The sequence below is a fragment of the Lampetra fluviatilis genome, chromosome 30 (genome assembly GCF_964198595.1).
Source record: "Lampetra fluviatilis chromosome 30, kcLamFluv1.1, whole genome shotgun sequence".
Classification (NCBI taxonomy): domain Eukaryota; kingdom Metazoa; phylum Chordata; class Hyperoartia; order Petromyzontiformes; family Petromyzontidae; genus Lampetra; species Lampetra fluviatilis.
This window is the reverse complement of record NC_136304.1, coordinates 6,939,207-6,965,891: the sequence shown is the minus strand read 5'-3', so window position 1 is coordinate 6,965,891 and position 26,685 is coordinate 6,939,207. Positions and strand designations below refer to the sequence as shown.

The 26,685-nt window shown below is 56.3% G+C and overlaps 1 protein-coding gene across 3 annotated transcripts in view; it reads right to left on the bottom strand.

Moving 5' to 3' along the window:
• LOC144943201 (1-phosphatidylinositol 4,5-bisphosphate phosphodiesterase beta-1-like) overlaps positions 1–26,685 on the bottom strand; it is a 37,121-nt gene that overhangs the window by 8,238 nt on the left and 2,198 nt on the right. The window contains exons 1-19 of one of the 3 annotated variants that reach the window (XM_078870467.1): positions 21,407–21,956; positions 19,727–19,804; positions 14,696–14,764; positions 11,066–11,203; positions 10,749–10,828; positions 10,311–10,364; positions 10,101–10,176; positions 9,558–9,658; positions 8,805–8,971; positions 7,863–8,009; positions 7,091–7,248; positions 5,364–5,446; positions 4,882–4,966; positions 4,498–4,666; positions 3,420–3,527; positions 3,070–3,143; positions 2,083–2,179; positions 588–672; positions 71–195 (exon numbers count right to left, since the gene is read on the bottom strand). In XM_078870467.1, the coding sequence (XP_078726593.1) occupies positions 71–195; positions 588–672; positions 2,083–2,179; positions 3,070–3,143; positions 3,420–3,527; positions 4,498–4,666; positions 4,882–4,966; positions 5,364–5,446; positions 7,091–7,248; positions 7,863–8,009; positions 8,805–8,971; positions 9,558–9,658; positions 10,101–10,176; positions 10,311–10,364; positions 10,749–10,828; positions 11,066–11,203; positions 14,696–14,764; positions 19,727–19,804; positions 21,407–21,475 (1,963 nt within the window). In that variant the 5' untranslated portion in view covers positions 21,476–21,956. Of the gene's footprint in view, positions 1–70; positions 196–587; positions 673–2,082; positions 2,180–3,069; positions 3,144–3,419; positions 3,528–4,497; positions 4,667–4,881; positions 4,967–5,363; positions 5,447–7,090; positions 7,249–7,862; positions 8,010–8,804; positions 8,972–9,557; positions 9,659–10,100; positions 10,177–10,310; positions 10,365–10,748; positions 10,829–11,065; positions 11,204–14,695; positions 14,765–19,726; positions 19,805–21,406; positions 21,957–26,685 lie in introns of those variants that run through there. The other 2 variants (XM_078870465.1, XM_078870466.1) reach the window with 2 other exon arrangements.

Sequence of the window (26,685 nt, the reverse complement as noted above, 5' to 3'; positions counted from 1 at the left end):
TTTTTGGTGATCAGGAGGTGGCCAGGTGGCCCCTGGAGGGCACGGGGGCCAGTGGCAGGCTCGCACTCACCCAGACTCTGGAAGTTGAGGGCCACCATCTGGCAGCCGGCGTTCCAGAAGAGCTGCGGCGTGTAGTTGGAGGAGTCGACGCGCGTGCCCTTGGGGTAGATGCGGCTCAGGTGCGTCTTGTTGTACCTGATGCGGGGTGAAGGGTTAAGCGCCACGACCTGCTAATCCGAGGGTGCGTTGGACTCCTCTCCTCTCTATCGGCGTCGCCAGCTCGGTCATTTCCTCACCAGATTTGGCGACAATTTGGGTTTCCCTCGCGACAACATTTAGTCCAAGCAACACATCTAGCAACCATCCGGGATGAGGGCACGATGCAGATTTAAGAGCTATTCCAGGCCTGTGTTAAGGACCCTGTACCAACTTACCACTCGTAATACCTGGTAAAGTCTACAAGTGATATTTTGGACGATCGAGTGACTGCTTGAGGCTCGTTCAGCAAATCTCCGCTTCGAGGAGCTGGCAACGTCGTCCCTCCCGCTCTCTCGAAAAACATCTCGCGGTCCAGTCGGGGAGGATACTCGACGAACTCCACAGGAGACTTGGTCAGCTGCTCGGCCCCCTTCGTCTCCACAAACGACGACATCTCGAAGTTCCGGTTCCTCCCTGGGGGCGACAGCGGCCGAGTGAGGCAATGCCGGCAGACGGGACCCGTCGCTCCGGGCACAGGCATCTTCTCTTCCACCTCCAGCCGACTCCCCCCCCCCCACCCCGCACCCCCAGTGAACGTGCCAATGTTGGCAAGGTGGTCGAAACCGTTGGACCAACGTTGGCCCAACGTTCCACATTTACCGGATCTTCTCTAGAGTATGGAATCAAAGCATGAGCACATTCGACTGTTGCGCAGGGGCTATCGCGCGCGTGCCGTTTAACAGACGGGTACATACTCTTTGGTTCTTTCGGTAAAGTCACGTAGGTATAAAATAAAATAAATCACGACGTTTTGGGCGCAACACAAGCGTCCGTCATCAGGTGGGAAAGCGTGGTCTACTGCTGACGCAGACTGTTTTAAAACAGTCAGCAGACTGTTTAAAACAGTCTGCCTCAGCAGCAGACTATGCAGCAGACTCTGCTTTCTCACCTGATGACGGACGCTTGTGTTGCGCCCGAAACGTCGTGATCTATTTTATTTTATACCCACGTGACTTTACCGAAAACAGGACCCTGCGGGGTGGGCTGGTAGGAATAATACTTAGTACCGGTACAGGGATTAAATGTATCTCGTCTCTGTGTTAATAAGCCTCCCGCACTAGGCCTCGCGAAGCCTGCCGCACTAGGCCTCGCGAAGCCTACTGCACTAGGCCTCGCGAAGCCTTCTCTGCAGTAGACTTAGCGAAGCCTTCTGCACTAGGCCTCGCGAAGCCTGCCGCACTAGGCCTCGCGCCGTGCTTTTCGTGCACAAATAAGGCGATTAAATGTATCTCGTCTCTGTGTTAATAAATGTTTGTTGTCTCTGTGTTAAAAAACGTGCTGCGTTTCAGTAAAGTAATTTTTTAAATAAACGTGCTGCGTTTCAGTAAAGTAATTTTGAAGCGAAGTTTAAAGTTTTGCCGTGATGCGCCGGAAGCGACGGCCATCTTGTTTAATTCACAGATCGCAGGGGGAGTGGGCGGCCATCTTGTCGGACAGGGTCATGCCAAGTGTTTGCAGTAGGAGGCGATGTTGATACACTGACGGACGGACGGACGGACGGACACATTAATCTATTGGTGGTCTGGTCCACTTCGTTCCTACCAGTATAACCAAAGAGTATGGATCCCTGCAGTCACGAAAGCCTCAAATCAAGACGGGTACAGTTTAACGGAGGGGTGCCGTTTAATGGAAGGCTACAGTTTAACAACATTAAAACGGGACGATGGATCTAGTCAGAACGGGACAATGAAAGTGCATTACAGCGGTGCCACATTCTCGGCGAGTGGAGTGGCTGATTTCTTGTCGGGCGGGCTGAACTCCGAAGCCCCGGCTCCTACCGCGCTTGTTTTTCCTGCCGGGGGCGGCTGGAGGAGGGAGACTCACGCTTGGCGTCGGCAAAGGAGTCGAACTTGATGGGCTGCACGTAGCTCACGAGGTTCGACATCTCCTGCGTGGCGCTCACTTCGATGCTGGCTGTGCCCTGCACACGGCGTCACACGCACACCGCGTCGCGCACACCATGTCACACACACACACACCGTGTCACACACGCCATGTCACACACACACACGCCATGTCACACACACACACGCCATGTCACACACACACACACCATGTCACACACACACACCGTGTCACACACGCCATGTCACACACACACACACCGTGTCACACACACCATGTCACACACACACGCACACCATGTCACACACACCATGTCACACACACACACACCATGTCACACACACACATACCACGTCGCGCACACGGCGTCACACGCACACCGCGTCGTGCACACCATGTCACACACACACATACCACGCCACGTCACAAACACGACATCACAATTGCTTTTCTTTAATTGATTTTGGTTTGCTTGTTAACTTGGTGACCCATGTCACTGTGGCGAAGGAGGCTCTATCCTCCCGGCCTCCGGGTTCCCACCACCTGGTTACACAACTTGAACACGCCGCGACGCAAGCCGTGGCGACGCCACGCTCACCGCCGCAAACCCACCACACCCTCGCTGCTCGCCAGTCTCACAGTGCAACAATGGATTTAGCTGCACTGCCCCCTGCTGCCTGTGTTTGCAACAATGCCGCCTGTGACCAAATCACCCGTAATGTGCCCCCCCCCATCGGGTCAGATCTCGTCAGCTAAGCAGGGTGGGGCCTGGACAGTCCTTGGATGGGCAACCACCGTGAATGAAACAGGTGTTTTCAGCCACTCACCAGACACTCACCACTTACCGCCAGCCACTGCCCGGTGAAGGTATAGAGAGGAGGGGGGAGGGGGGTACTGGGGTGCGGAGCGAATGGAGCCGGGGAAGAGGATGGAGCGAGGGGAGTGGCGGGGGAAGGAAGGCCCCACCTCGTCGGTCGTGACCTTCTTGAGCTCCTCCTCGGTGTAGTCATCCTCGTCACTGCCGCCCTCGAGCACCTCTGCTGCACCGACGGCGAGGAGCGCGGGGGGAGAGGGGGGGGGCGCGGAACGCACGCGCTGAGCTTACGCTGGTGATCGTAGGTCCCGTGCACGCGCACGCGCTGTAACGTCGTGTCCTTGATGGTCGTGAGGAGGTTGTGTGCGTGGCATAGACTTGTGTAGGTGTGTGGGCGTATGCATGTGGTGCGTGTAGGTGTGTGTAGGTGTGTGTAGGTGTGTGTGTGTGTGGTGTAGGTGCATGTGGTTTAGGCGCGTGTGTATGCGTGTGTTTTTTGTACCAATGGAGCGGCTGAAGGAGCCGGACTTGTGCCAGTCGGAGCTGCGCCCAGAGCTGTCGGGGCTGCCGGGCGCCAGGGGCGACTGGGGGATGTCGGGCAGCTCGGAGCCTTGAGCACACACGCACAACAAAGACAAAGATCCCACCCGACAGCAGCGTTTAACAGGCTGTTGGGGCAAGTGCTGTACGCAAACACCTATGAAGGCCGGAACAACACACGAGGAGAGGCGGAGAGGCGAGCGCCACGCCCAGCCGCCTATGCTGATGTCTACTAAAACCAGGAACTCATTTAAGGCTGAGTAGACCAAGGGGCAGGGGCGGTTTCTTCATTAGGGCGATTGGGCGACGCACCACCAATGTCATTCAACCACAGAGTCACGCTAGCCGTCACTGTGCCTCTGGATATAGTCCAATCAGCGTCATGCTACGTTCTGTGGAGTACCGCCTCTTTTTGGGCGATTTCCCTCCAGCTGAGAATCGCCCCGAGTGGTCCCATAGACTTACATTCAAAGATGTTTTTTTTCGAACGGGGGCGCTGCAATGCATTCTCTATGGCTTCCGGGAGGGCTCGCCCTAACGTGCTTACGTCATCATACGTGCTTACGTCATCATACGTAAGCACGTTTCATCCAACAATATAATTTGTTGCCACCTAGTGGAATCTTAAATAAAATAAACTTGAGTGGTTTGTTTTAATAGTGAGTATAGAAACAAACAAGATGTATTGTAAGAGTCACTTTATTTTTCATTAATATTAAAGAAGTGAAGTTGCCTTTACATGCTTAAGCTGTTAATTTATCCATTGCATGGGTGGACCTTATCCTTATCAATCATCCAGACATTTGCCCCCCCTGAGAGATTTTGCAGGAGCCGCCACTGCCAAGGGGAGTCCCAAGGTCTCGACGAGCCGAGCTCGCGTCTGATTTAGTCTCCGTGTGCCGTGCCATGGTGCGGAGAGGGAGGCGGCAGGCAGGTAGGCAGGGAGGCGGGCAGGCAGGGAGGCAGGGAGGCAGGCAGGGAGGGATTTAGGAAGGGAAGGCAGGGAGGGGAGGCAAGGCGGGGGGGGGGGGGGAGCTGACCAGTGGCTCCCGGGAGCTCCCCGAGGCTCGACTCGCTGGGCGAGTTGGAGGGGACTCCCTCGAGGCGGCGCCGTGCGTCGCCCGCGCGCACCAGCAGCTTCTTCTTGTTCTTGACGAGGACGCGGCCACGCAGCTCCCCGGGGCTCGGCAGCGGCACGCCCGGCTCCAGCTGCAACGGCAGCAGCCGGGGACACGGGCAATGCGGTGAGGCGCGGTGGTGGTTGTGGTGGTTGTGGTGGTTGAGGCACGGGTTGTGGTTGGCACCACACGGAAGTGTGTTGCGACACCGTGTGGGGCTGGCACATAGGTCGGCGTGCGGCGTGATGGTGTGGGTGTGATAGCGCGGCGTGATGGTGTGGCATGACGTGGTGTGATGCAGCTCACCGGGAATTTTTCTAGAGGCTCCGTGACCAGGGCCTCCCCGAACGCTTGTCGGCAGTACTCCGCCATCTTAGCCTGCTGCTTGGGCCTGAGGCATCCATGGTGGGGGGGGGGGGGTTGTTGGTGGTGGTGTTGTGGTGTTGGTGTTGTGGTGTTGGTGGTGTTGTGTTGGTGGTGTTTTGTTGGTGGTTGAGGGGCAGGAGAGACCAAAACAAAATTCCGAGATCTCCCCTGAGGGATTGGACCTCCACGTCCACACTTGCCGGCAGCGTTCTAAATCTACAGCGTCTGGCACGGACACGAGACACGGGGCGGACGTGGACGATTGACGAGGGTGGAAAACGGATGGACAAGAACGCGACAAATACAAACTGGGATGTGGACAGAGCATGGAGGGACACGGCGTGAGGCGGAGGGATGAGGTGGGACACGGAGGGGCACGGAGGGGCACGGAGGGGCACGGAGGAACAGCGTGGGACGCGTACGAGTCGACGTGGTTCTCGAAGGACAGGATGACCGGGTAGGACGACGTCTTGAAGGCGCTCTCCGCAATCGCCTCAATCGCCTCCTAGGAATACAACGCGACAACAACAACAACAATAATTAATTAATAACAGCAGCTGTGTTCACCCCGGAGAGCCTCGTTTAGGCTCCAGACTTGTTTTTAGATGTTTCATCAATTATTTTTCTAATGAGTTTGGCTATGGGGGGCAGGGGGGAGGGTTACCACTCAATCTCCGCACGGACAGATTAAAGTATCCATTGCTGTACCACTTAGCCACTTCTGGCCATCGTGTTGCCTTCAGTGCAGGAGCCTTTGAAAACAATCCCCTTTCCCCGACCGAGCAGCGACGTTAACAGGATCTACGCACGCCGTGCCCTTGCCCTGCCACGCGGATTCTCGACCCCCGCCACTCCCCCACCTGAGGTCCCCCCCCATCCCCCCCCCGCTTGCGTCACGTGCAAGGCCGTAAGGGGGGAGCGGCCTGCGGAGCCGTTGCCGGTGGCTGCCAATTATTTTCACAAAAACACGTGGGGTTTTTTGGAGCTACACAGCTGCGCATCCGCACGTGGGCCTCCCCTTGAGCGTCGTCCCGCACGTTAGAGGCCGACCGAAATTTGGTTTTGGTTTCGGTGCCGAAAGTTGGCAAATGGCCTCTTTCGGCATACTTTCGGTTTCGGCCGAAAGTAAATTTTTTACTTTCAGTCTGGTTTCGGTTTCTGACGAAACTGATATTGACTTTCAGTCGTCATTCATCAACCGAAGATACACACACGTCAGCAGCAGCAGCTTGGGAGCGAGGTTACAGCCGCAACCATGGTCTGCTAATGTAGATACGACCAGTCAACAGACGGCAGCCTGTCTGGCTGAATGCGGAAAAACTGTTGTTTCTTAACTACAACATTCTTCTTGGTTTTTTCGGTAAAGTCACGTAGAAGGGAAGTAATAAAATAATAAAAATAAAACATAATAAAATGAAACAATTCTCACGACGTTTCGGCCACAACGCAAGCAGCCGTCCTCAGGTGAAGAAGGCTGCTTGCGTTGTGGCCGAAACGTCGTGAGAATTGTTTCATTTTATTATGTTTTATTTTTATTATTTTATTACTTCCCTTCTACGTGACTTTACCGAAAAAACCAAGAAGATGAATCCCTGCAGTCACGAAAGCTTTAAATCGAAACTAGAACATTGGTTTGTTTGGATATAATCTTAATTTTAGAACTTTCGTGACTGCAGGAATTATTATTTGGTTCTTTCGGTTAAGTCACGTCTAAAGATAAAATAATAAATTAAATTAAATAATAGAATACGACGTTTCGATTGCAACACAAGCAATCATCATCAGGTATAATGAAATAGCGACATAAAATCTAACCAGAAAACTATAAACAGACATATTAGCAGACAGATATCACCAAGATACATAGAGAGAGCAACACAGGTAACAGAGAGAGGTTTGGATATAATTACTAAGTAAGTAAAGATTTGATATTTAGCGACTCTTACTGCAGGCTCTGAATGATTAGTTCTAGATTTATTTTTTATTAAAGTAGCATTGCATCATGACATATTTCATAAATCTTGTGTTCGGTAACTTCGGTTATATACCTTTCTGTTTCGGTCTCGGTCGAAAGTGTAATTAAACTTTCGGTTTCGGCCGAAAGTAAATTTGTAACTGTCGGTTGGCCTCTACCGCACGTCCTCCGCACCTTGAAGAGGATCTCGGTGGTCATGGTGAAGCCGTGCGTGATGATCGGCTCCTCGTCCGCCGTGCGCCCCTTCCAGCAGTCGAGCTCCACGCAGCGGCAGCCCGACAGCAGCACCTGGCGGTACATCTCCGCCGTGGAGCAGCCCTTCAGCTGCCCCGCTGAGGCACGGCGGGGGACACCGGGGGGGGCACCGGGGGGGGGGGAGGAGGACACGGGAAGGGGGACATGGGAAGGGGGGGGACACAAGGAGGGGGACACCGGGGAGGGGGACATGGGGGGGGGGGGGACACGAAGGGGGGACACGGGGAGAGGGACACGGGGGGGGGGCACGGGGGGGGGGCACGGGGGGGGGCACGGGGGGGGGGGGCACGGGAGGGGGCACGGGGGGGGGCACGGGGGGGGGCACGGGGGGGGGACACGGGGGGGGGGAGACACGGCGGGGGGGGGAGACACGGGGGGGGGAGACACGGGGGGGGGGGACACGGGGGGGGGGGGGGACAGGGGGGGGACACGGGGAGGGGGACACGGGGGGGGGGGGGACACGGGGAGGGGAACACGGGGGGGACACGGAGGGGGACATGGAGGCGGGACACGGAGGGGGGGGATAAGGAGGGAGGGACACGGGTGTGGAGACACGGGGATGGAGATGTCAAAGGAAACAGGGCGGACAGTCGTTAAGTAGGTGTTAGGTGTAGTGAGAATCTGGTGGGCGTTGTGGGAGAGCGTGGTGGTTGTGGTGGGTTAGTGGTGGTGATGATGGTGGTGGTGGTACCGGTCAGGTAGGTGTTGTGGGACGAGTTGATGAAGTAGTGCGACAGGGGGCAGCTCATGTCCTCGTTGACGTCCAGTTTCTCGGGTGGAACGACGCTGTTCTCATCGCCGTGCAGGTAGAGCTTGAACCCCGACACCGAGATCTGCCCTGCACGCACAAAGACAAAAATCCCCCGTATAGGTTTAACAGACTGTTGGGGCAAGTGCTGTTAGCGAGCATCTATGAAGGCCGGAACGGCACACGAGGGGGTGGGTGGCCAGCACCACGCCCGACCGCCTTTGTCTCTCCAGTGGCGATGTTTACACACCGCACCAGGTACTCATTTCAGGCTGAGTCGACCTAGGGGAGGCCCAGGACCGGTTCAGATAATCGTCACTGGTGTTGGCCGTGAGCGGGAATCGAACCCGGGTTGCCAGGTTCATAGCGCAGCGCGCTAACCGCTACAGTACCGCTCCCCACATGCACATATACACACGCATGCACGCGCACACACACAACAGAATATACACACACACAACAGAATATACATGCACACAACAGAATATACATACACACACAAGCATATGACAGAGGTCCCTGCATAGGCAAACCAACTGCTGATGCAATCGCTGTCCTCAAGCACCTATTAAAGCCGAACAGCGTAAAGGGCACGGAGTGACACGCATCAAGCCTGGCCACCTTTGTCTCCCCAGAGCTGATGTTTACACACACCACACCAGGTAGTCATTTAAGAGTCGACCTTGGTGGGGGGGAACCCCAGGACTGGTTCAGATATCACTCCCGCTAATGTTGGCCATTGTCAGAAATCAAACTCTAGTCAGCAGTTTGCTCAACCACTGCGCCACCGCTCCCAATACACGTGCAGAAGCGTGCACACATGGACGTGTGCGCGTGCACGCACGCACGCACGCGCACGCACGCACGCACACCCACGGCGCTCACCCTTGCGAGCGAGGTTGCTGTTGGGCTCGTATTTGTCGATCATGATCTGCACCTGCGCCGGCCGCAGCGGCGGGAAGAGCAGCTCGTTGAGCCGTGGGTCACGCTGCCGCGAGTTCACAAAATCCGTGAACTGATCCAGCGTCAGGTACGGCTTGTTCTTGGCTCCGCTAGACAGGCAGGGTTCACGACGGGAGTGGGAGGAGGGGGGAGGATGAGGGGCAGGAGTGGGGTGGGGTGGGCCGCAGAAAAACCAAAGACTTCAGTAAAAAAAACCCGTACGACCTCTACACAAATGAAGGTTGCTCCTTCCCCTCTGTTGCCCTCGGGGTCTGGAACTGCCTCCCGCTCAAAACAGTCTTCCTCTTCTCCTCCGCCTCTCCTGTCAGTGAAGCCTCTTCTCTCCCCCTCTACTCTGTAATGACGTCCATTGCTGCTTGTGGAGCGTCTTATGATGCGGTCACATTCAGACACGTTATGAATCCGCGTCGTAACGTGGTTCGAAATAAACCTGAACTCAACAAGACGAGGCCTGTCATGACATCCACAAAGCGACAGCCTTTGGATTCCAGGCCGAGTCCGAGGCCAGGGGCCTTGAAGGTTGAGGCCAATACCGAGGCCAGACAAGGCCACATCTGCTAGGCCCGACGCCAAGGCCGAGGTCTCTAAGCCACGAGGCCAAGGTCAAGGACCGCAGCTGAGACGTTTGTGCAAGCCGGCCTCGAAACCCCCACCACCACCCCCCCCCCACCACACCTCTCAGCGAAGATGCTGTCGATGTCGGTGCGCTGACACAGCTGGTTGACGAAGTCCCAGAAAACGGACGGTGAGAAATCTACGGGGTTTATGACGTCGTTCTGACGGAGGCACAGACACAGAGCGGTCGATCAGTACCCGAAGCGATGATTACTGCGAAGAGAGGATCAGTGTTAGGATCAGCATTAGCATCAACGCTAGCATCAGGGGCTAACATCAGGATCAATATCATAGTAATAAGTCTAGAGTTGGGGCAGGGTTAGAGTTAAGCCTAGAGCTGGGTTGAAGGATCAAAGTTAGGTCTAGGGTGATGGTCAGGGTCAGGGTTAAAGTTTGGGTTAGTATTAGGGTTAGGTTATGGTTCGGGTCAGGGTGAGTATGAGCGTTCGGGCCAAGCTTAGGTCGAGGCCTCGGTATTAGTGCCAGTGTTAGGGGTAGCTCTCTGACACTTAAAGATGAGGCCCTGCATCTCCACGTGCATGGGGTCAGGGGTCGGGGGTCAGGGGTCAGGGGTGTGAGAGGGCACCGTTGGCCGCAACCCACCCGGCCGGACGGGAGGCCGCAGTGCGCCAGCGCCTTCTCCACGCGCCGCTTGTCCGCGGGGAACGTGCGGAGAACACTTCAACACAAGCACAGGAGAGGGCGGGGTGAGCATGGGGTGAGCACGGGGATGGGTCGGCTGAGTCAGGGGAGGGGTCGTTAGGGAGGTATTAACGAGCGACGCGAGCCGGCCGCTCCTGGCCTCACGCTTACCTGCGCACGGGAATCTTCTCCTCCTGGTTGAGCCTGATCATCAGCCTCGTGTACCTGCAACAGGACACCGTGTCAGCCGGATTCACCCACAACAGGATACCCTGCGTCAGCCGGATTCACCCACAACAGGGCACCCTGTTGTCAGCTACATTCACTCGCAACAGGACACTCCAACACCCATGTATTATGCGCCGTCAGAACGGGTGAATGGCCACAGCGTCCCACGAGCGGCTGGAAAGCACCGGCTCTCGCCTGTGACTGACAAATGGCCGCCGTCACCGCTGCTCGGCAAAGCGCCGCTTCCAGAGCCTCTCCGCGATGGGGAAATATTAATGTCCCATCGTATCTCAAAGAAAACGGAGAGAAAGACATCAGCACCCTCCCCATCCCTAAGTCTAGGGGGGCAGGGAGAGCTGCTGTGCCGACAGCAACACTCACACTTTGTCGAGGAAGGTCCTCCGGGAGGCGCTCTGAGCCAGGAGGTTCGTTGCCAAGTTAAAGAGCTCCTCCACCCACACCTGGACAACACGGGCAGGGACACATGAGGTAAATGGAGGGTCACGGCGGGGTCACGGCGGGGTCACGGCGGGGTCACGGCGGGGTCACGGCGGGGTCACGGGGAAACCATGTATGGTGTGTGGGTATGCAAGTGCACAATTAATTCTTGCTCGACGTGGGTCGTAGGTCAAGCGCGCTGTTGTTCTGCAGCCTCTGGCGGAGGATCTTGTGGGGGGGGGGGGGATCGAGGCGTGCACCTGGGCCACGCCCTCGGTGAAGCTGGTGAAGTTGAGGAAGGCCGTGTTGACGAGGTCGGGCCCGGACACCACCGTGAGCGTCTGCGTCTCCATCTGCGGCCCCGTGAACGACTCCACCGACTCGCGGAAGCGAGGTTCCTGCACAGCCACGGCCGCACACGCAAAGGGGTAGCCCGTCCATACAGAGGAACTCGGTGGTCACCTCGGGCACAAAGTTAAGTGGGGCGCCGAATTCGAGGAAGAAAAAACGACAAAATAACAAATAACGAAGTTGTCATTATTTCAATTCCCACGCGCATACAGAGGTAATATGAATTATCGTTCATTTCTCAATGAACGATATTTATTCAACACACAACAACAACCGCCATTCAACAACTGCCATTCGCCACTAAGTGGCGGTGACGTCACCACGACGCTTGTGCCAGGCCATGTGCACCTTGAGGCCACGTGAAGTGTCGAACGCCCGCTGGCAGGTCACGGGGCAGACCGAGGTGCCACAGGTCGACTGACTGAGATGACTGAGATGACTGGCTGATGCACCACCTGTGCCCCCTCCGCTCGTTGTTGTGAGCGTCACTCCTCCGCCCTCCGTTGTTTTTGGAGGGTGACTGCCTCCAACTGCCCAGTAGCGTCCTTCACGAGCCTCCTCCACTGAGGCCGATCTTGACACCGCTGGTACCGGTCATCGGCAAGTCCACTCAGCTCCACGTCCTGTTGTACCACATCACTCCATCTCTTCTCTAGCCCGTGCCGCGCCTGTTTAGCCCCCTCTATCCAGCCGAACAAAAGCTGTTCAGGCATGCGGTGGCGGGGCATGCGGGCTACATGACCCAGCCAACGCAGCTCACCGATGGGACTTTGCCCATCAACACACACACCCACATGCACACACACAAACAAGCAGGCATGCACACAGATGATCGCACACAGATGATCGCACACATCCACGCGGATGCTGCTTTTAGTGTTTAGTTTGTTGTCCTTCCGCCACACCTCCGATTAGCGCGGTTGGCTATATACGGTGCGAAATAAGTTCAACATTACACATATACACGCATACATACATGCGCGCACGCCCACGCGTGGACGCGCACACGTGATCGACAAGCAAAAAGAAGCTCCCGCGCGGTGGAAGCATTTGGCTTCGGAAACCGAAACTCCCAGCCCAATGATCCCACACTCATCGCTCGTTCCACCCCCACCCTGGCAGAGTGAGCTCCGGCACGCTCCGTTTGGCTATCGGAGTCCCCGGCTGCCGCGTGCCCAACAGGAGCGGGAGAGCACCGCACCGCGGGCAGTGCGCGCCGCGCACGTTTGACGTGCCCCCCCCCACGGCCGAACGTAAAACGCCGGCCGGGCTTCAGACGGTGCAGTCGCTTCAGAGGCGGCCGCACCGCGTCTGTGGGGGGGGCGGGGGGGGGGGGGTCTGGGTGCCGGGGGGGGGCTCAGCCCATCAAAGGGTGAGCGTCGCTCGGCCGCCGCTGCGGGCCAAAAAAAACGAGGCCACGGCTTCAAAGGGTGGAACCCGCGGGGGTGCGGTGGGGTGGAGGGGGGGGGGGCGCTTTCAAGTGACCCCTACGCCCGACCACCACCAACACAAGTGTGGTGTGGTGGAGGTGCCAGGTGTGTGGTGAAAGCTTGCCCAAGCTTGGGAATCGGTGTCCCGTACTTATGAAATTTGAACTTATATACTTTATCTATACTATGCGTTTGTTTATTTTTTATAATCATTCTAATGTATAAAGTGCCCTTAAATAAACGTTCTCACAGAAAGCTGTGATTGGCTTACCTTTCCTACCCTTTGCACTCCAATCGTTGTTGTAACTTTCTGACACGCCCCTAACTGGAGATCTGTGATTCTGTGTGTAGTGAGAATATCGGGAGTATGGCGAGAGGTACGGCGTATGTGATGAGAGGTGCCGGGTGTTCATTGTGGTGAGAGGTATGGGGTGGGCGGAGTGTGGGAGTCATCTGGCCGTCAGACAGTGCCCGTGACCTTTAAACAGATGACCCATGACCTCAGCCCCTGCCGTGACCCACGTGTGCCCTGTTTATCCGGAGCTCCTGATCTTTGGGCTCCAAATCAATACCGCGTGGCCTTGTGTGCGAGTGAGCTCCACTGTGTCCTTTGCAGGAATATCGCTATATTTACAAACACAAAGATAAACATCCCCCGTGTAGCCTTTAACAGACTGTTGGGGCAAGTGATGTGAGTACCTATGAAGGCTGGAACGGCACGCAAACGGGCTGGTTGGCCATGCAGCATCACACCAGACCGTCTTTGTCTCCCCAGTGCTGCTGATTTACACAATTCAGATACTCATTTAAGGCTGAGTCAACCTAGGACCGGGTCGAGATATTTACCAGTGTTATGGTCTTGAGCGGAAATCGAATTTGGGTCGTCGGGTTTGTAGTGCAATGTGTTAATCACTGCTCCACCGCTCCGCATACTTACAAACATACATACACGTGCATACGTACACACGTGCATACGTACACACGTGCATACGTACACACACACAAACGTGCATACACACGGCCTCGTCCATGTGACCTCAAAATACCACGAGCTTGGGTTTATCAAGGCCTGCGCCGTGCAAAGTGACGTCACAAGTGAAGCGCGGTCAGTACGATGGTAGCTACGCTAAAGGATTAGTCAAATTCTCAACTGTCTCAAGAAATGCACGCGCCGCTTACGCACCACGTGTCCACATCTGGCAAGTGGGTGAGCGGGCAAGTGGATGAGTGGGCGACTGGGCGAGCAATCTGGCGAGCTGGAGGGCGGGCAAGCAGGTGCAAAAACATGCGGGGGAGTGAATGCGTGAGCGGGTGAGCGAGCGGGTGAGCGAGTGTTTGAATGAGTGGGCAGGTGAATGAGCGGGCGGGTGAATGGGGCATGTAGGCAAGCGGGTGAGTGGGCGTAGGAGTAAGCGGGTGAACGAGCGAGCGAGCTGCTGGAATGGGTGAGCCTTTCAATGAGCTCTCGGGCGACAGAGCGAGTGAATGAGCGAGTCGGCGAGCGAACGAGCGGGCAGGCACGTGAATTCTCCAAGAGCTCCGCGCGCCGCCCGCTAGTTCACACCGAGCTGCCGAGTGCTAAACTCGGCGCTTCACAGTTGGCTCCGAGCAGGGAGAAGCCACGCACGCACGCACAAGGCACACAGGCACACAGGCACAAGGCACACAGGCACACAGCTCGATGAAGACCAAAACAAAAGATGCCCCTCCTGTTTCGCCTTTAACAGACTGTGTGGGGCGAGTCCTGTTCGCGAGAAGCACTTATTAAGGCCTGCACGGTACGGCACGATGGATTGGTTGGCGAGCACCACACCTGGCCGCACGAGGTCACGGTACAGACCCGGGCATTACAGATTAACTGATCGAGATGACTGGCAGATTGCTGCCCACTGTGTCAACTATCACACACTCTCTTAACACACACATACTACTACTCACTCTCAAATCGCACGCTCACACTCTCTGTATCCTGCCCCCAGAGGCGCCGGTGCACCTCGCCTCGCGGGTCGTTTTGCGACCGCTCTCTACCACCAAGCGGTCCATGCCAGGACGCGCGGTGCCGGCCGGCCCCCCCGCCCGGCCTCCACCCGGCCAGCGGCGCTGCCTTACCCGGGGCACCTTGGCGTAGCGTCCGGTCCGCGTGTCCCTGATGCTCGTTATCTCCAGGCATTCTGTCTCCTGCCGACAAGATACGCGGGGGGGGGGGGGAATGAGGGTTTTACCGGGGCCTCCGAAGGTCGCCGGGGGCAACTGGCAAACACGTGCGTGTGGGGGGCGTGGGGCGGTCAAAGTGGGGGGGCGGGATGGGGTCACCGTCCCCCCTGACACGCGTCAGAGTTGGCGGACGCGCGCGGGGCAGAATTGGCGATTGCGCAACCGCTTCCCGAAAAAGCCATGGCCGTGAGCCGAGGAGGAAGCAACTAATTACGTAATTGTGTCGAGGTATTTGCTGGGCAAGAATGAGAGCCGCGTGCTGGAGGCCAAGTGCTGCGCTGCGTGCGGTGCCCCCTGCCCACGTTCCCCCATAATTCCACCGCGCCAGATGTCTCTCGCCAGCCCTGGCACTTCTCCATCTCGCACGGATTCAGCTGCGCAGCGAGAGACTGGCAGACGCAGCAATCGCACCAACTCGCTCGCTCGGCAAAACAAACGCGCGCATGCACGGCGCGGAGACAAAGACGCCGGTTCAGCGTCGGACTGCTGGGGCCAGTGGCGCGGTCTGAGAGCACCTATTAAGGCCGTTACAATCTCACAAAGGGATGGTGTGGCCAACACCAAGCCCGGCCACCATCTACACTCAGCTCCAGGTACTCATTTAAGGCTGGGTCGACGTAGGGGATGCCCCAGGACCGGTTCAGATATTCGTCATTGGTGTTGGCAGTGAGCGGGAATGAAACTCGGGTCACTGGGTTCATAGCGCAATGTGCTAATCTCACTTCACAGACTCACACGCTCGCACACGCTCGCACAAACAAAGACAAAGATCCCCCGTGTAGCCTGGACAGACTGTTGGGGCAAGTGCTTTTAGCGAGCACATATGCGCGCACACACACTCAAATGCTCATACACATGTACACAGGCGTGTGCAAAACACAAAAATGCACACCCAAGCAGACACACACACACACACCCCCAAGCACGCGCGCACACACAGACACACCCAAGCACGCACACACACAGAGTCAAGCGCACACACAAGAGCCTCAACGACACCGTGAGGAGCAAGCGGAGCTGCGGCGTGGAGGGGACGCGGTACGGACGGCTCGCGGCAGGAACGCGGAGAATAAATTTAACGTGAAACTAACCGCTCTGCCAAAGACGCCGGCCATGAAGGAAGTCGTAAAGCTCATCAAGCACCGGCTGTTGTTTTCGCGGAGCGCCGCGGCAACCGTCAATAACGCGCGCAGCCCACACGCGCCGTGATCGCATTCAACACAAATCGTCGCGTTTCCACATTTGTACACAAATTAGCATCGCTTCCGCGCCGCGACGCAGCCGCCAGGGACGTGATATACGTGACAGCCAGACGCCCCGAATTATGTTTCGATCGCGTCTGGGAGCTACTGAAATCTCAACGGGCCGCTTTCTGGCCACCTCTCGACCACCCAGAGGCCGGTTACCACTTGCTGCTGACGGTGGCCGGACGGCACATGTGCCCCGGGTTAGTCGTGGTGACGCGGCCCTCTGGGGAAACCTGGAAACCCCGTCACCTGCTGGGAAAACTGGGACCCCATCGATTCCGTCACCTCTACAGGGAGACTTGGGACACCCTTTACATCCAGAGAGACCTGGATCTCCTGCACTTGAGACTGGGATCGGGGCACCCACGGCAGAGTGCCGCCCATTTGGAGGCCTGCGAGGACTGCCCGCGTACCAAACTGCCACCTGCACGGAGACCTGGTACCGGCTCCGTCGCGGCCCCTACATCAGCTGCATCGCAGCACCGCTGCCCAAATAAGGGTGGACGTTGGTAGCCGGTGGCGTGGGCCGATCAGGGCCATTGATGGAGGCTGGCGCGAACCGTTTAAGAGTAAATAAAGACTGCGGGCGTGCACGTGCCCTAAATCTCCAGTGCGGCCTGTTTGTAAAAACCTGCCAGCTTTAATGCCCCCCGCCCCCCCCCCATCCCGCCCCTCCCCCCATGGCCGCTGTGGGATATTTACGATGCCAGCAATTGGGGGCCTCGTGGCGTGGTGGAGAGCGGCCCCCCTGGCAGGCCAGGCTGCCGGTCACGTCGCCGTGGAGAAGCGGAGATAAGATCTCCTCCACGCACGCACGCAAAAAGTGGGGAGGCTGGGGTGAAGCAGCAGCATCAGCAGCAGCGTCATCGGCAGCAGCAGCATCAGCAGCAGACACTTTTGTTGTAGGACTGGGACAGCTCCGGTCATCAGCGGCAGCAGTGGCGCCCGTGAATTGGAGAGCGCACGATCCTCGAGTGTGGAGAGAGGGGCCCAATTAGAAAGAACCCGGAGGCCTTAATTACGGCCAATCAGCGACCAGGAATTGATCCGAATCAATTAGTGTGCTAGGGCACCACCGGGTCAGGGAGAACTCATTAACCCTGATCATTCGCATATGGCGGCATTGTAGCAGCACATCAAAGGCGTCTCACCTGGATAAATAATAATTGTTGCTGAATTATAATAATAATGATGATGATACTTATGCTGGTGAACCACATGAGAATGCTGAGATGGATGTTGGGAATATCTTAAGAGGCTTAGTGGAGGTTGCTGAGATTCTCACAGTGGACAGGGAGGCGAGACTTTGATCGTTTGGGTCTGTGTTGCGAGGGGACAAAGAAGGCGCTGTTAGAAGGATTGTGGCGATTAGATACATATACATTTTTTTATTTAAAGCTTTCGTGACTGCAGGGATTCATATTTTTGGTTCTTTCGGTAAAGTCATGTAGAAGGGAAATAATACAAATATAAAACAATTAAATTCTCACGACGTTGCGACTGCAACACAAGCAATCATCATCAGGTGTGAAATCCCAAAAAAAATGCTGTAGATTTCACACCTGATGATGATTGCTTGTGTTGCAGTCGAAACGTCGTGAGAATTGTATTGTTTAATATTTTTATTATTTTATTATTTCCCTTCTACGTGACTTTACCGAAAGAACCAAGAATATAGACACATATAGTCACAAAGAGACCCATACAGTCATACAGAGACCCACGCTCACACAGATTCTCGTAAACTCACACAGGGACCCATATAGTCGCAGAGACCCACAGACTCACATAGATATCTATAGATTCACACAGAGACCATGACTCACACAAAGACCCATAGACCCAAACAGATACCTATACAGACTCACACAGAGACCCGTAGACTTACACATCAATGAGAAGGGCGATGGAGTTGCTGCCGGTCCAGGGCACGGGGAGTGGGAGACCGAGGGTGAGAGGGGAGGATGCAGGGAACTTTAAGTGAGGCCAGTGGAATGTGACCAGAGAAGACGCACACAGCAGAGGTGCACGGGGAACGAGGATCGGAGGAACTGAGCCTGCGCAACACCGGGGACGTTCGACTCGGCAGAAGACGACGTGACCGCCGGTGACCGCCGGTGACCGCCGGCACCACGCGCGCCGTCGCCTCCACGTCTCCAGCCCACATAAGGCCGGGTCGTTATAAACGCTCACCAACGCGCGTGTTTGTTTTTCCCTCCGCGCGCCGTCACCGGCCCCTCGGCACTCGCCCGCTGAGTCAGCGCCGTGGACGGCCGTGACAGCGGCCCCCCGTGGGATTTGGGGATGAACGACAAAACAGCTGCGTCTCTTCCGTCCACGCCGCTCGCTGGGCGGCTTTGTCGGGCAGCGATGGGGACGGCAATGGAGATGGGGGTGGCGATGGGGATGGCGATGGGGGCAGCGATGGGGATGGCGATGGGGGCAGCGATGGGGATGGCGATGGGGGCAGCGATGGGGATGGCGATGGAGGCGGCGATGGGGATGGCGATGGGGATGGGGGCAGCGATGGGGGTGGCGATGGGGGCGGCGATGGGGATGGGGGCGGCGATGGGGATGGCGATGAGGGCGGCGATAGGGGCAGCCGCGGACGGCAGTTGTTGGAGAGTGTCCAGCAGAGACGAGCGGGAGATGTACGAGGGCGCGGGGCTGAGACGCGGCGTGGGAACCGCACGCAACGCTATGAAGACGAACGATGCGCACCACCGCGTGGGAACCGAGACGTGCTGACTCGCGTCCTTGAGCTCACCGCAACACCGCCCCAACCGCAACGCGGCGACCGCCGCAACACCATCCCAACTACAACACCGTACTCACCACAACACCGCGACAAATGCAACACGGTGTTCGCCGCAACGCCGAGCCAACCAACCACAACACCGTTCTCACTGCAACACCGTGACAACCACATGAACGCGACTAAAACACGGTGACTACAATGTGATTATTGTAACAACACGGAGCCCACCATGGCACCAATTAGGCCACAACATAAACCTTCTGCGGCCGTCAAACCTCGTCGGCCACAACACCACACCTGCCACAGTTCTGACACAACACCGTGCCGGCCGTGGTGGAAATGTTTGCCACAACACAGAGGCAGCCACAGCACAACTCGGGTCTCGAGAACACGACCTCTCAACACAGCAGCCACAACAAAGCACTCAGTTTCACCATAACACCTTAACCGCCACACCTGTTGGGGTCGTGCTCTCATCTACAACTCATAGATCCTGCCTCAACACACGGTCACTGCCACAACACCTCCACCACCACCACACCACCACCACAACACCAACACTATGCCATCACAGCCATCACAGCCAGCACATCAATACTGCCACAATATTATCAACGCCACCACACCATCACCATGACAACACCATCACCGCCACCACAACATCACCACCGCCACCACACCATTACTGCCACAACACCAACACTATGCCATCACAGCCACCACATCAATACTGCCACAATATTATCAACGCCACCACACCATCACCATGACAACACCATCACCGCCACCACAACATCACCACCGCCACCATTCCAATATCGTCACAACTCTTCTCAATGCCCCAGAGGAGCGGCGGTGCGACGTGGGCGGGCGGTGCAGGCGGGCGGGGGGGGGGGGGCGAGGGGGTGGGGGGCCGCTAACCTTGTTCTGGTCGGTCCAGTAGAGGAAGTAACCCTTGGGGTCAACCATGAGGGTCACGGCCGCCAGCGAGTTGGTTTCCTGTTGGGCAGACGCAAACCACAGCGGCGGTCATCGTGGTCGGTCGGGGTGCGTGACCCCGTGCGAAGCGACGATCAAACTAACGAGACACCGCTCGACACGGGGACACACGCTCGTAATCGTCGACCACCGCCACCTGCGCCAGAGTGACCTCCAACTTCCTCAGCGCGAGTCGGGCGAGTTGCTCGGCTGGGAAACTACCGCACGCCTCGTCTGCAAATCGCAGCGGCGCCTTCCTTGGTGACAGCCGTGCGTCACAAGAGCGATCGCACCAATACCACGTGTACTTGATTATTACTATTATTATGTTCGTCAATTATAGTCGTCATCATTGTTGTTGTTGTAATCGTTGTTCCACAACGTGTGTGCCAAACGGCGACGCGGGCCGTGCTATTTCTTTCACATTAAACGCAGGCGCAACTGCCTTCGTCGTCCTTCGCGACCGGATTTCACTCGTGCCTTCGCACACCGGCGCATCGCCCCGTGCAAGTGAACGGCCGACAGAGGCGGATACCGCAGAACTACTTCCGAGGACCATTCAAGTGACCGCCAAATCCGCCCGCACCTGGGGGTGTGCCGCACCTACCCCGCCCACACAACCCGCTCTCAGGATTTTGATCGCCTGGCATCCAAACTGAAATTTGCAAAATCTGGAATTGTCGCTGAATTTTGACGAAAATGTATTAACTTTAATGACGAGCTTCTTGTGCGCAGCTGTTGACGACCGGGCTGCGACCATCGACTCGCCGCACTTCAAACCCGGTCCAATCGCGGGGCGACCGAAACCCAGACTCGAACCCGGCATTCGTTTGGTTTGTTGTCCTTCCCCCGCACCTCCGATTAGCACGGTTGGCTACGTACTGTGCGAAAGAAGTTCAACATACATACGTATATAGGTGTCGGTGGTGCTGGCTCGGCGCGTTTGACCCTTGAGCCACACGGCCGCCTCCTCGGAGACGCGATTAGAATTACGAATCCATTTAAACTGATAAGCAAATAAATCCGCGCGCGTCTCCAGTTTCCAGCCCCCCCCCCACCCCCGTCGGTCCCACTCAGAGGCCCGCTCACGACGGCGCAGCTTGTTGTGATGTCGCCCACGCGGGTGATGGCGTGCGGGTGAGCTGGGGTCCCGGGGCGGGAGGCGGGTCACACCGGCACAAAGCTTGTGGCCGTGCGGCTCAGAGGTCCAAGCGCTGAGGTCACAGGTTCAATGTCCGGTCAGTCAATACCTCCGATTCAACCGGGATCTCAAGTGGAGTGAGTTTATGGCCTCAGCCCAAGTCACAAATGACTACACCGCATCAAATTTGATTCGGCGCTGAATTTAACTCAATTCCAGCTCTGAGACTGCCAAGTGAAAAATCTTACGCAGAGTGGGTGACCGGGTGGGAAAGTGCTGCCCTCTGTGTGGACAAATATTGGTTCCAAATGGAAGGGAATATTCGGAGTGGGGAAGAGAAGCCTTTTTTTCTGTGACCCAGGCATGGCCCCGGTAAGGTCGCCGTGGGAATCGGAGCCAAGCCCACCATTCCCGATCCTCGGACCGCACCAGCTCGCTTCCCAGCGGTCACGGGAACGCGGCAAGACGCACGGAAAACTCACCGCAACTTCCTGTGGCGTGTGAAGTGGTGTCCAGAGCTTGTGATGTATATAACAGCACTTGGGCCCCATCACTCGTGAGTCAGCGAACTACACATGCTTTGCCTGCGTGCGTGCGCATGTGGGTGGGTGTGTAATGGGGGAGGGGTAGCTGTGGAATAGTGGTTCGAGCATTGACTGTCTTGTGAACCTAGAGACCAGGGTTCAATTCCCAGCCACGGCCAACTTCTGTGGTGAGAGATGTCAGAACCGGTTCTGGGCCTCTCCTAGATCAACTCAGCCTTAAATTAGTACCTGGAGATGATGGCCGGAATCGATGAGGTCACACCACCCACTCATAGGTTGCACTGTCCCAGCCTTCATAGGTGCTCGCTAACAACACTTTTCCCGAAAAGTCTGTTAAAGGCGACACGGGGGATCTTTGTCTTTGTGCACACACTTGTAAGAGATACAGACCTCAAAGGGCTCTAAGCTGTTTATTAGTCATCACTGAACACACGCACACACAGCGTCCATTCATGTGTTGTGAAAGAATGGTCCTTTTTGTCTGATATTTGGTGAAATGAAACCACCTTTTTGCATTACCAACAAATGGGCAAATCGCCAAGGCCGCGAGCATGTGTGTGGGTCTTGTGGCTGTTTCATCAACATGCGAAGTCGGTCCTTAGGGCTTACTGTACTCCATAAAACACAGAGGTGCGTGACTAAAGTGCACATACAACGAACACATGTACAGTGGCATGCGCTAATCACCATCATCAGCCTGAGCCATGGTCTATCCGCTGCTCGACGAAGACCCCCCCCCCTCTAAGCCGTAGCCATCCCTCGCGATCTCGCGATGCTACGAGCAATAAAGTCGGCTCCCACGCGCGAGCCGATTTCATCGCTCCATCTCCTGTCGGGCACGTCCCTCTTTTCGCTGCCACTCTGCCGTCAGTCTCGACCACCGGCCATCGTCCATCCCTTCGAGCGACGCGTCCTGCTCCAGCCCAGGTGGCTTTTCTCAACAGTCAACGTGATGTCTCCATCTATAATGTATACATCGTTCCCCCTGCCTGTCTCTCTCAGTATAATACCACGAGCAAGCTACTCGGTGAAGAGGCAACAGCCGCACGTGTACTGGGTCAAGTGCTTCATTTATCTCGGAAAGCATCGCCGACTCTGAAGACTCTGCTTCGGGCTGGCTCCTGCTCCGTTGGGATTTATTGGCCAATTCCAACGACGGATCGAACCGGGGGCGAGACAAAAAACGACCTGGAGGGCGCGGCCCCACCAAGGCCCCACCACAGCCCGGTCCATCACCCTCATTGCCCTGGCTGCGTGTCCAGGCTCGTCGGTGAATTCCGCGAGCGTGCAACGTGCGCGTCTGCCTCGACCGCGAGGGACGCGAGCTCACGTTCCCACCCACCCCCATCGACGCAGTGCAGCGATGATGATGATGGTGATAATAATGGCAATAAAAGCAAGCCCGCAAATCCAGGGTATTAAGGGAGCCTCGATTTAGTCAGGAGAGCAAAACCGCGCAAAGCAGTGAAAACTCGCAATCGCGCGGCACGGGCGGAATGCAAAAGCGCTTCGAGCGAAATGCTTTCACGATAATTCGGGACATCGCTGCCAATCTGGCCCAGAGCTGCGCATATCTAGGCAGTGGCACTGGCGAGCTGCGCGCATACCCTAAACAAACCCCAGCCATGTGAGGGCAACTCGAAAGATCTTATTTCAAATATGAATGGCCAGAGCGTGAATGGTCAGCCGGTGTACACGGATTTCCAGGCGGTCTGCCTCAATGCGGAGTTGTCCCTCAATGGTCTGAAACATTTTGAGTAGTTTGCCAGATATATTTTTGCGAGCGTACAAGCTCTGGTGAGTTTAGTCCCGGTGTTGGTGAGCTGTGTGGTGAGTTTAGTCCCGGTGTTGGTGAGCTGTGTGGCGAGTTTAGTCCCGGTGTTGGTGAGCTGTGTGGTGAGTTTAGTCCTGGTGTTGGTGATCTGTGTGGTGAGTTTAGTGCCGGTGTTGGTCAGCTGTGTGGCGAGTTGAGTCCCGGTGTTGGTGAGCTGTGTGGTGAGTTTAGTCCCGGTGTTGGTGAGCTGTGTGGTGAGTTTAGTAGCGCTACATCGGCACGCTTGGCCGGTCCCAACGCGGCCTCAACCAGCACGGAGCTGCGCGTTGCGAGGACGCAGACAGCGGTACCTGGAGATACCCCGCCAGGCACACGGTGGAAGGGCAGTGGGGGGGGGGGGGTCCACCAACACTCAAGGCTGTCCCCCTTCTTCCCAATCAAAGATCCGCAGAGGTGGGTTGCCTGGAATGAAATGATGCGCGGCCCAAGGCCCAAATCGGAGCACCGCGGCGGGATACAAACTTCAAAGGGCGAAGACAAAGCCAACGTAGGCAGGCGACACGCGGCAGACGCTTTGCAGAGCGGAGCGGCCCGAGCGCCGCGTGTTTGCACGATGGAGAGACCCCCCCCCCCGACCCGCTCGGCCCGTGTTTACGAGGGCCCCGTTAGCGTCTGTCGCTCAGCTCTTGGGATTCCTGGCCACGTTCTCACGTCAGTTATTTTAAGATGATGCAGTTGCTGACTATGGGCGGAGGGTGTGGGAGGGGGGGGTCCAAGGTGGAAGGAGGGGGCCGAAGAAGAGGGGTGGGGCGGTGGAGGTGGGGGGGGAGGCCGGCAGAAGGGGCTACGGGGGACAACAGAGAACCGACAGGGCCACTCCTCGGCTCGTCCCTCCTAATTCAGCCCCTCCCGCGCAGTAAATCAGTGATTCTTTGAATCCGCGTAAAAATCGGTCAGGCGAGTGAAGGGTGACTCAGTCTGCGGTGTCACGGCAGAGCTGTGTGACTCGGCGCCCAGCTGTGCCTGCTTGCTCCGAGCTGCAGACGCCACCAGCACCAGTGAACACCACACACCTCTCCCCTTCCACTCACCCTGCACCTCACCCTGCGCCTCACCCTGCACCTCACCCTGCCCGTCACTCTGAACCTCACCTGTTCCCTCACCATGCAACTCAACTTGCACCTCACCACGTAACTCACCTTCCCACTCTCACCCTGCCGCTCACTCCTCCCAGCTGTACGAGCTGATCCCTGCCCTCATGCCTGCCCTCATGCCTGCCCTCATGCCTGCCCTCATGCCTGCCCTCATGCCTGCCCTCATGCCTGCCCTCATGCCTGCCCTCATGCCTGCCCTCATGCCTGCCCTCATGCCTGCCCTCTGCTCTCCATCCTCCCGGTGCCTTTTCCTGCTCCGAGCTGTGTGCAGGGCAAGGCCCCCAAGTCCTGGGGCGAGGCTGGTGGTGGTGGTGGGGGCGGTATTGCGACACCGCCCGCGGGTTCCCACGCCGCCCCCCCCCCCTCAAGTCCGCGTGGGCACGGCAGCCGCTCTCCAGCGCGACCTTTGAGCCCCGAGGAGGAGGTGGACGAGACCGCGGGGTTGAAGGCAATGCCGCTCAACTCCTGTAACAGCAATAACCTTAAGAGTCGATACATAACATCCCTAGCCACATCCCCTGACCACAGCCGTATCCCCTAACACCAACCATAGCCCATAACCCCAACCACATCCCCTAGCCACAGCCACGACCAGGGTCGGAATAACACAGGAGCTGAAGACCGGCATGTCACATATTGAGGGCCCCCCACACACAACAATACAGCGTTATGGTTGTAACAAAATATGCTGTAACACGGTAGCTCTGTGTTTATAGCCATAGCATCACCGTGTGTATCATACGACCAGCATCACTGTCAACCCCTTATCAGTGGCCTACCTTATTACAGACCAAGTCAGACCGTATTGGCCACCCCGTGCCCTTAGAAATCTCAACGTTCATCCGACAGTCCCATCACAAGGGAGAGAAACACAAACAAATAGACAATGTTTTGCCCATATTGAAACGGCTGTACGCCGTATGCACCTGGAAACTCGATTTCCCTGTGTAATGTAGCTGTCAGAGACACCGTCTTGTCTTCCTGTATATTTATTTATCTCCATATATATAAAAGGCAAAGTTGTGATTATGTGTGTCTGTTCAAAATATTTAGCGTACTTCCCGACATGCAACAAACTTGAAATTTGCCATGTGGGTACTTTCCAGACTGTACACCATGCAAAAATTATAAAAAATACACTTTTTTGGGGGGGAGCTCAATAATGCATTACTTTTTTGCACGGCAAGTGAGCTGTGACGTCACATCTGTCATGTGACCCGCGCATGTGGAAGCGTCACGCATTGTAGTGTAGTGCTTAGCGCGCTGCGCTACGAACCCGGCGACCCGAGTTCGATTCCCGCTCACGGCCACCACCGGTGACGATAATTTTAAGCGGTCCTGGGCCTCCCCTAGGTCGACTCAGCATCAAACCAGTAACTGGTCTGTTGTGTGAACATCGCCTTTGTAGTAAAGCTAAGTTATGAATAAAGTCCGCCGACAACTCAACGAGTAACAGCGAGTGACTCTGTACACTTGGGTGGTTGGACGACTTTATTCCGAGACAACATAGCTTCTAGTCTCAAGGGGCCGTCCATAAATGACGTCACGCGATTTTGGACGTTTTTTGACCCCCCCTGCTCGTCACACGGCGTCACAAAAAGTCAGACCCCCCAACTCAGATATGACGTCACAAAGCTCTGCCCCCCACCCCCCAAAATCATATTTCCATTTTGAAAATAAAACATGCTTCAAAACGCTTTAAACTTTTGTCATTGTAGTGCATATTTAATGTGGCGCTGCACTCTGATGTTGTAGGAGTGCTGTTATAACAATTAGTGTTGTTATAACAATTTTATATTTATTTAAAGTTGCGCATTTTCATGTGACGTCACATTTCTCAAACACCCCCCCTCGTCACAAATGTCCGACCGACCCCCCTTAGGTGCATGACGTCATTTATGGACGGCCCCCAAGACAACTCGCAGACGATGGAGACGACGGTTCCCCTACAACCACGCAGCCCCAAGCCCCAGCTCGCGCTGGTTCTTATTATCCTCGCCCGGTCCGACCACGCCCCTATTCCCGAACCTTCTCTCGTCAATCACCGCCCTATTGACACTTTCCCGCTCACGTGACCCGCTCAACGCTTGTCCCATCAAGCATCATTAGTAACCATGAGAACCATACTGTCCCGCTATGGCCCCGCACTGTCTTTACATCTGTACAAGAATACGGGGTAACCCGTGTGGGTTGATAGTTATGGGACAGTCAGTTGGCCCGGGTGTGCGCCGACATTAGGGCAGTTTTGGTATTCTCAACTGTGACTCGGCCCCACAAATTCGTACATC